Raw genomic sequence first — 10,581 nt, 5'->3', positions numbered from 1 at the left:
TAAATGAGTTTTAAGAAACAGATTCTCTAAAATTTACCAGCATTGTGACACATATCATGCTAACCCTTACATGGGTAGACTTCACTCAGTTCTCTGAAAAAGCAGTGAGCTGTCTTCCATATAAATTAATGAAGCTCTCTGCAATGTAGGTTTTAAGGAACTGACAAAACCTCTCCCACGCCAGTGCTCCTGCGCAGAGCCGCGTAGACATGGACACTGAACACCTGTAACCCCACCCCTCCATACATGATCCCAATATTTAATACATTTAGACCTTTGAGTGGCACAAAGATAAGTTAATTATGTTTTCAGTGTATCAGTGGTGATGCCAGCTAATCTAACTGGTTTCTTTGGGCCAAAACACTGTGGTGTGCAGATATAAGATTTCAGAGGACTCTCCTGTGTGAAGAACTTAGAGACAAAACTTACTTAAAAAGTTAAAAGAAAATATTGTATAAAACAAAGGCAAAAGATGTGTAAAGTTTTACCATTGCAATTTTAAATTAATGTTTAATTTGGGAGCAGTCACAGGTGGCCCCACACCAATGGTCTTGTTATTGATTATAGAGCAATAGAGCACAGTGCAGTTGTATTCTTGTATCGGAAGATGGGAGTAGAAACAAGATCTACTCTCCCACCTCACTAATATTGTGTCTGTTTATGTTGCCAACAAGGGTCTTATTTAAAGGGACAGTAAACCCCCAAATTTTCTTTTATGATTCAGATAGAACATACAATTTTATACAACTTTCCAATTTTATTCTATAATTAAATTTTCTTCATTCTCTTGTTATCCATTGCTGAAGGGACAACATTGCACTACTGACAAGAAGCTGACAATATCTATTTAGCCAATCACAAGAGACAAATGTGTGCAGGCACCAATTAGCAGCAGCTCCCACTAGTGTATGATATGTGCATATTCATTTTATAGCAAGGAATACTAAGAGAATGAAGCACATTTGAAAATAGAAGTGAATTTAAAAGTGTCTTAAAATTATATCCTCTATCTTAATAATGCAAGTTTAATTTTGACTTTCCTATCCCTTTAATGTGTATGTTATTATTATTTATTATTATTATCGGTTATTTGTAGAGCACCAACAGATTCCGCAGCACTAAAAACATAGGCGGTATACAAGGTAACATTTATAGGGATCAAATTGGAAGAGGGCCCTGCCGAGAGTCGCTCTGTTGTAGTCAACTCTTATGAAGGTGATTTGCAAACAGTTGGAGAGCAACTGGTATAAGGAAACAGTAGAGTCTTTAGGGAGCGCTTGAAGCTTTCAAAACTAGGGGAGAGTCTTGTGGAGTGAGGCAGAGTGTTCCACAAGATGGTAGCCAGTCTGGAGAAGTCCTGTAAACGGGAATGTGAGGAGGTGACAAGAGAGGAGGAGAGTAGGAGGTCGTGAGCAGAGCGAAGGGGATGGGAGGGAGAGTATCTGGAGACAAGGTCTGAGATATAGGGGGGAGCAGTGTAGTTCTGGAGGCAAGAGGAAGCCAGTGAAGGGATTGGAAGAGAGGTGCAGCAGATAAAGAGCGATGTGTAAGGAAGATGAGCCTGGCAGAGGCATTCATTATGGATTGTAAAGGAGCTAGGCGGCAACTAGGGAGACCAGAGATCTGAGTCAAATGTGACCCCCAAGACATCGGCATGCTGGGTAGGGGTGATGATGGGTTTGTCGACAGTTATAGAGAGATGGGGGTGGATATTTTAGAAGAAGGGGGGAAAATAAGGAGCACAGTTTTGGAGAGGTTTAGCTTAAGGTAGTGAGTGGACATCCAGGAAAAGATGTGAGAAAGACAGTTAGTGACACGGGTTAGCAAGGAAGGAGATAGGTCTGGTGCAGAGAGGTAGATTTGGGTGTCGTCGGCATACAGATGATATTGAAACCCGTGGAACTTTATTAGGGAACCTAATGATGACTTGTAGATTGAGAAGAGAAGGGGACCTTAGGACAGAGCCTTGCGGTACCCCAACAGAAAGTGGTAACGTGGCAGAGGAAGCCACAGAGAAGGCTACACTAAAGGTACAGTTAGATAGGTAGGAAGAGAACCAAGGGAGGGCTGTGTCGCAAATTTTGAAGGAATGGAGGGTTTGGAGCAAAAGAGGGTGGTCAACAGTATCAAAGGCTGCAGACAGATCAAAGAGGATAAGCAGAGAGAAGTGGCCTTTGGATTTTGCTGTAAGTAGGTAATTGGTAACCTTAACGATTGCTGTCTCTGTAGAGTGATGGGCAAAATCCAGATTGCAGGGGGTCAAGGAGGGAATTTAATGTAAGGAAATGGGATAGGCATGCATATACTAGCTTTTCAAGAAGCTTTGAGGCAAGAGGGAGTAGGGAAATAAAGTGGTAGTTGGATGGGGTGGTTGGATTGAGAGAAGGTGTTTTGAGGATAGATGTGACCATTGCATGTTTTACAGATGAGGGAAATATACCAGTGCTGAGGGAGAGGTTGAAAATGTGTGTGAGTATAGGGGTAAGGGTAGAAGAGAGGGAGGGGAGTAGCTGTGAGGGGATGGGGTCGATGAGACAGGTAGTGAGGTGAGAGTACAGTATGAGTGCAGAAACTTCTTCCTCAGTAACAGAGGCAAAAGAGCTCAATTTAGGGCTATGTTGGTTTTTGTTGATTGTGAGCTTTTGAGGGGGTGAGAGACTGGAAGTATGTTGAGAGCTGATGTCTTTTCTGATGGAATTGATTTTGTTATTGAAGTGGCTGGCAAAATCTTGAGCTGAGAGAGAAGTTGTATTAGGAGATGGGGTGGACGGCGAAAAGTATTGAAAGTGGAGAACAGATGTTTTGGGTTTGCAGAAAGAGTAGAGATAAGAGTAGATAAGTAATGTTGCTTTTAAAGATTAAGGGCAGAATAGTAGGAGTTCAAGATGAACTTGTAGTGAAGAAAGTCAGCTGAACTCTGAGATTTTCTCCAGTGCCGCTCAGCAGTACGGGAACATCTGTGTAGGTGCCGTGTCAGAGGATTATGCCAGGGCTGAGGGTGAGTGTGTAATTTCCTAGCTATGGTAGGAGGGGCCAGATGGTCAAGGACCGATGTAAGGGTGGAATTATAGTGACAGATTGGTCAGACCAGGAAAAGGAGGAGATGGATGAGAGGAGAATTTCGAGACAACTAGCGAGCTGTTGCTGATCTAATGACATAATGCTTCTGTGAAGTTTAGTGTGAGGGGTAGAAGGAGGGAGAGTAGTAGGGAGGGATGAGATGTTGCAAGTGAGGTGATGATGGTCAGAAAGAGGAAAAGGCAAGTTTGTGGAATTTGAAATAGTGCATTAATAGCTAAAGATCAGATCAAGGGAGTGATCATCTTTGTGAGTGGGGGCGTCAGTCCATTGTGACAGACGAAAGAGGAAGTGAGTTGTTGAAGTTGTTTTGCAGCGGAGGCAGTGGGATTGTCAAGAGGGATGTTGAAGTCACCAAGAATGAGGGCAGGGGTGTCTGAGGAAAGGAAATAAGGTAGCCAGGCAGCAAAGTGATCTAGAAATTCAATTGAGGAGCCAGGGGGGCGGTATATGACTGCAACATGTATAGAGAGGGGAGAGAGTAAGCAAATCATGTGGGTTTTGAATTAGGAAAATGTGAGGGAAGAGATGGGTTGTATTTGTTGAAAGGTGCAAGGAGAAGAAAGTAAAATACCTACATCACCTCCTTGTCTATTGCCAGACCTAGGCATGTGGCTGAAGTGGAGACCCCCATGTGACAGTGCAGTAGTGGTTGCTGTGTCTAAAGGAGAGAGCCAAGTTTCTGTGAGAGCCAAAAGGTTGAGGGAGTGGGAGATAAAGAGGTCATGGATACAAGTGAGCTTGTTGCAAACAGAGCGAGAGTTCCAGAGTACACAAGTGAAGGGAGTAGTGGCTTTAAATACATGTGAGTAAGTTACCAGAGTTTTGTTTTCTGAGTCTATAGACAGGTACACATGTATGTGCACGGCTAGGAAGTTGTTGGCGACCAGGATTAGGGGAGATGTCACGAGCAGCTAGTATGAGCAAGATGGAGAGTGACATGAGATGCAGATTTGCAGTAATGACTGTTTTTGGTATGAGGTGCAGAGGGTAGAAATGGTGTTTAGGAGTGTGTAAAGTTCATGAGTACAAAAGTACGGTGAGTTTAAGAGAGATGGGTTAATGAAGAGTGCAGGTGGTGAGGGGTGAGAAAAAATCGTGTAAAGTAGTTTGTTATAGAGACAAGAGGTAGCAAAAAGGATATATAACACTTGGGGGCCGATTTATCAGTGTCAGGCGGACATGATCTGCTGTAGCTGATAATGTCCGTTAGACATCGCTGAATGCCGTCAGCATATGCTGTCGGCATTTAACATTGCACAAGCAGTTCTGGTGAACTGCTTGTAAAATGCCGCCCCCTGCAGATTTGTGGCCAATCGGCTGCTAGCAGGGGGGGTCAATCATCCCGATCGTACGCGATCGGGCGGATTGCTGTCTGCAGCCTCAGAGGAGGCGTAAGAGTTAAGGAGCAGTGGTCTTAAGATGCATTGGGGCTGATTGACTGTTTAATAAATCGAAACCCATAGACTGTGACTGTGAAAATTAGATCAGCTCAATACATTCTCTTTGCTTCATGACTTCAGATGACCAAATTATTATTTGACATTGAATATTTGAAAAGCAGTATTTCCTAAGCTAAGATACCACATAGAGAATGTGTTTGTAACACTTTGATTGTTATGTATTTCGTGCTTTAATTTTTCCACAGTTCAACAGATCCTAGGAAATTTTGGGACTGTTTAAAAGAAAAACTGGAGTGGCGACATGGTACATTGCATACACCAACAGGAAACAAGAAATTATTATGCTTGCTTGATGATCTCAACCTTGCTAAGGTGATTAACTTATAACAAGAGACGTATATTCATCTACTGCTTGCATTAGACAAAATGTACCACATGTCTAATTGCAAAAGTGTTTCAAGTAATTCGTCATTTGTCAAGTTTTAGGTTCTTTAATGCTATTGTAGTAAATTCTTGCCTGCACACACAAAAGAAACAAACAAATATATAAAAAATAAACTAACAAATAAAACAAGCCAAAAAGAAAAACATGTAGGTCTATCTGCATTCATCATAGACAGAGCTGTTGGGCACTGCTGCAGATAAATACTGTCTCTTAAAGAATGTGTCCCACTTCATTGTGCTATTATCCTTTTTGGGAACTCCTGCACTTACATTGTAAGAGATAATTTTGATTTACTTTATCCTTAGCATTTCCTTATTCTAGGGCTGAGTCATAAAACCATTTTGGAGTCTCTTCTACATGCTGATCGTGTTATGAGGGTCTTTAGATATCAATACAGAGTGTTCTGGTTTCTTTATCAAGCCTGATTCAATAAATAATGAATAAGACCAAATATGGTCTAATCCAATTAATCTTCAGCCAAGGGTGTTTTACAGCAAGCCCCAGACCTAACAAGACATCCATCAAATAGTCTGTATATGAAGGCTGTTTTATGACTGGCTGTACTCCCCCCCCCCCCCCCAAATCATTAGCATGAGAAAATATAAGACGGAAAAGAAGAAAGGCAAAGATATGAGTGATTTTATCTGCATGCGCTATATTCCTTTTTCACCTTGAAATGCAGCTGAATATTTTGGTGCTTCAACTTCTCAGTGATGGTCAAAAAAATTACACTCTTATATTGTTTTTCTGTTTTGTAGAACTATGTTAAAATGTATGATTCTGACAAGCATTTGCCTTTCATATAAGAAAAGATAAAGATAAGACAGTAAGGCAGCTAAAATGATTTGCCATTTATCTGCTGCCATGAAATTAGAATACTCTTTAGCACATGTATAGAAAGCTTCAGCCGAGTACAGAGAGGCATATTACAGTAATGAGGAACAAATAGGTTATGAATGGAGGAATATTTCATAAAATGTTAGATAATTAGTCCAGGTTCTGAACTAGGAGGTGGCATTTGAAGGGACACTGTTTATGTATCTGCAAAAATATATATATATATTGTGACTGATGATCTGATGCTTTTAAATGGAGTAGAATAAAGTTATCTGTCCTTCTTCTCATGTTCTGCTCCTCTACAGATTTCCCTTTTGCTCATTTGTACTTTAGTTCATTTGTTGTATTTCATTTTATCATACTGGAATTACAAACCCTCTCTTCACCTTTCAGAGCAGTAGAAGCTGTTTTGAATATTCTCAAGGAACTTGGCAAGCGATGACATTGACATTACATGACATTACATTACATTACATTACAAAAACCAGCCTTTTCAACTTTAACTTATACAAAAAAAACTGCCAACATAGGGCAAGATTATGAGTGGAGCGCAAAATTTTGCTTTTGTAATCGCGATATTTGAGCTCCATTCGTAATACCGGTGCACGCAATTTTGCGCTTGTATTGTAAGTGGCCCACAATGCAAACGCGGCCTGGTGTTTGCATAGTATGGAAGCTCTGCGCTCAATAGAGCATTCTTTCATAGGCTCCAATGGGAACCTCGTTCTCATGCAGTGAGAGACAGCATGAGAACTAGCGCAGCTAAGGGGGTACGTTGCGCACCATTGGGTAGCAATTTTTAATGTATTTATGTGTTAATATGTATATATTTACAGGTTACACACAGTTCACAAAGACCGCAATGTAAAGGCACTTTTCAATATCTTTAACCCCTAATAACTGCTTTTTTTAATTACATGAAATGCTACATTTTCTTTAAATAAAAAAATAAATAATATGCTTTATTTGTGGGGCAATTGTGAATTATTTTGAAAATTAACCAGAGTTTAAGAGTCTTGAGTGACTTTTTATAAATATATTTTTATGCATACTAACATAATAATAAAAGTGCACTCATTTGAAGGAAGACTTCCCTTGGACTATAAGTTAAGGTGGTATAAGGACTGATACTTTTAAGTATATTTCATTTTAGGCATAAAATGCCTTTTCAGTTGTTTGTAAAATTTTATTTTTAGCTACTCAGGGAAGGGGATAGTTATTTTTTAAACAGCTTAGACTTTGAAGTGCATTCATTACTTGTTACCCTTTTGAATCTATAATCACTTAAGCTAGGGCATTGCCCAACAAATGCCCATTTCAGGGTGATTTTTAGACTAGGTTTTTTTTATTTGTGGAGTTATTTTAGTTTAGTATAGGGTTTTATTAGATATTATTATTTTTTTTTTTTTTATAGAGTACTTTTAGGATGGGGCTTTTTTAGTAGTATTTTTTTTTATTTTTGTTGGGTTTTTTTACTGGTAGTTTTCTTTTATTTTTTGTAACTTATGGGGTTAGCTGTTAGGGGGTTAAGTAGTGTAGGGGTTTTTACGATGGGGTAATGGCAGTATAGGGGTTATTGCAGTGGGGTTAATGTCAGTTTAGGGGTTAAGTAGTGTAGGGTTTATTGTGGTGGGGGTTGTGGCAGTTTAGGGATTAATAGGTTAGGGGGTTTATAAAGGTGGGGGTTGTGGCGGTTTACTACAGGGTAGTTTGTGATGGGGGATGTGTGAATTAGGGGTTAATAGTGTTGAGGGAGGATAGTGAAGGTCTTGAAACTTAATTTTAATTTTTTATTGTGTTTGGTGCCATTTTATTGTGAAGCGCAAACCCTTTGAGCATAAAATGTGATTGCGTTTAAGCGATATTGCAATGTCATGCTTGCATTAACGTTACCACTGCCCTTGTAATCTAGCCCTCTATATATGTAAATAAATTTATATTTATGTTTTTAGGTTGATGAGTATGGAAATCGATCAGCTTGTGAATTTGTTCGCCAATTGGTTGACCAAGAAAGGCTATTTGACACAGCCTCTTTAAAATGGAAAACCATTAGAGATATTACTTATGTCGGCACATGGAATTTTAATGCCAGAGAAAGATATCCTTCTCGATGTCAACGCTTGCTCAGGCATTTCTGTGTCTTTTACTGCCAATATCCAAGGTCTGTTTTTTGTTTTAGATATAATGATCTTTAGCATTTTTTTTATTTATTTATATATTTTAGCATATTTTGGTGGGAAACGTTATGTTAATTATTGTTGATGTTTAACTATTAATATTATTAATAATTAATAAAAAATTAATTATATTTCTTTGCTTAAATAAATATATTAACAAATAACTATAAAATGTAAATGGTAATGATATTTAGGAATGTTTTAATACAAAAAAAATTAAGACACAAGCAAAAGAAAATACTATATTTAGATAATTTATTTCTCATATTCTTTTCAGTCAAAGAGATCAGCGTGGAATATTCACAACAATTCTAAATGCTCATTTTTTGCAACAACTTCCGGAATACAAGGTAGCGTTCTCCTTTTCTTGGTTTGAAACCTACAAAGGACAGCAAGCTCAGCTAATTTAGTGTTCAATGTTAATTGTTATTGTTGAAAATAATTAGCTAATAGCCTGTCATGTTGAACTAATTATTTCACAACTGACTCCATGGTGTAAGACTAAAAGTTTTTTTTTTTTTTTTTTTTAAAGAATATCACTTTAACAAAATTATTATTTTAAGCATGTATGTTATATTTTTATGTTTGTCTTAAGTGCACACCACCACCAATGAAGATTTTTGTAGGATATTGTATATCCTTTTCCAGGTGACAAGGTTTGATTGATTCCTTTTATGATGCCTTTCATATTAAATTTCTTTGTAGACAAAGTACAAAGATAATGAGATCTTGAATATACTTTTGCTAACTAGCTGAGAGACATGCATGAACCCTATAGCTTGAAGGGTTAAACCCTGGCAGGGCTAATTCAGCTATTTATCCTTCCAAGGTTGCTAATTTAGTCCCATTAAATTGCACAATAATAGCTTTTACTTTTTGGCTGCCAATGATTGGTTAATATCTGAGGCTTGTGCACCAAGCTCATTAAGCCCCCTGTGGCATAAAAGTGCTAGATAAATACTACCATGTTTATTATTTATTGTTTATATTTTGTTGAAACAAAAGTAGCATAACCAAATTTAAAGACCAATATCACTCATGACATTAGGTTTTAAATAATTATATGTAAGAAAACCTGGATATAAAATGATTTTTATTTGTAAGACAAAATATTATTACATTCACATTTTATAAATACAATTACATTCATATGCATATGTATGGTTTGCAGCATTCAGTACCCTAGGTTCCAAACCTGGAATATACAGTTGAGAAAGTACATTATTTCTTACACTATCTACTAATATATATTTTGTCTCAATGTGTCAAAAAAAAAAAACCCAAAACATTATGTTGTAATTTTTGCTTTAAATCTGACATTGAATATTTGCCATAAACCCCCAAAAAATCTTTCATGATTCAGATAGAGAACACAATTTAAGAAAAAAGTTTACAATGTACTTTTATTATCAAATTTGCTTTGTTCTCTTGTTATGCTTTGTTGAAGAGATATCTAGATGGGTAGTGTGCAGATGTCTGAAGAAATACAGGACAGGAAATAGTGCTGCCATATAGTGGTCTTGCTTATATAGTACCTCGATGTTGCTAACAATAAAAATGTGCAAAACTGTTTTTATTGAAGTGTTGTTCACTTTGAGGCCTTAGGATGGTCATCCCAGTATGTTTTATAGTATAAAATCTAGATTCTGGAAACAGAATAAATAACTGCACCAATTACACCTTATTCAAATTTATTTTTAGGCTGGAACCTTAACTGCTGCAGCCACTGACCAACTACAAGAATTTCTGACATCCATAGCTTCCGTTTCCATAGAACTGCAGGAGAGATTGAGGACAATATTTCTGAGAACTTCTCAACGCTGTCATTATATTTTCACACTTAGGGATCTCAACAAAGTATTCAGGTAATGGAAATATTGTAAATGTTGATTTCAAACATTTAAAAGGCAAATTCCTGCTGAAAGCAGTTTTATGTAATTTTTTGTGACATGGAAAGTAGTATAAAACCTCTGTTTCAAGTGGTCATGTCATCATACGCTGTGCTTCATAAAGCTACAATTTGCCAGCTTTTCTATAAATGAAGCCAGCTGCAGTGCTGTATGTGACAATTGCTACTTATACCTGTCTAACCTTCTCTCTGGGGAATAACTGTGATGATCAGCCATCAAAATATTGACTTAAACTTGCAGTTGTTTTTTTACCTTGTTTAATGACTGCCTTGTGCTATTCTCAGTCATCAGTTTTGAGCCTTTTTTGATGAGGACTACTTTGCCTCTGTGCTAGTTAGGAAATAACTCAGTACTATGTATTTTCTCTCAGAATCTAAAAATTAATAATTATTTGAAGAACACAACAATGAAAATTATTGTTTCCTTCCCTTAAGGACCAGGGCTATTTTTACATTTCTGCTGTGTTTGTGTTTAGCTGTAATTTTCCTCTTACTAATTTACTGTACCCACACATATTATATACAGTTTTTATCGTCATTAAATGAACTTTCTAAAGATACTATTATTTTTATCATATCTTATAATTTATTATAATAAAATATGATGAAAAAAATGTAAAAAAAACACACTTTTTCTAACTTTGACCCACAAAATCTGTTACACATCTACAACCACCAAAAAACTCCCATGCTAAATAGTTTCTAAATTTTCCCTGAGTTTAGAAATACCCA

At 37.3% G+C, this 10,581-nt stretch overlaps 1 protein-coding gene across 1 annotated transcript in view; it reads left to right on the top strand.

Moving 5' to 3' along the window:
• The window catches only part of LOC128652486 (uncharacterized), an 868,114-nt gene that overhangs the window by 395,369 nt on the left and 462,164 nt on the right, over positions 1-10,581 (top strand). Inside the window, exons 60-63 of the mRNA XM_053705422.1 lie at positions 4,727-4,853; positions 7,716-7,924; positions 8,218-8,290; positions 9,642-9,805. Coding sequence (XP_053561397.1) covers positions 4,727-4,853; positions 7,716-7,924; positions 8,218-8,290; positions 9,642-9,805 — 573 coding nt within the window. The remainder of the gene's footprint in view (positions 1-4,726; positions 4,854-7,715; positions 7,925-8,217; positions 8,291-9,641; positions 9,806-10,581) is intronic.

This window comes from Bombina bombina, chromosome 3 (assembly GCF_027579735.1).
Source record: "Bombina bombina isolate aBomBom1 chromosome 3, aBomBom1.pri, whole genome shotgun sequence".
NCBI classification, from domain to species: domain Eukaryota; kingdom Metazoa; phylum Chordata; class Amphibia; order Anura; family Bombinatoridae; genus Bombina; species Bombina bombina.
Note: the sequence above shows the minus strand (reverse complement) of the source record. Positions and strands in the feature narration are given on the sequence as shown.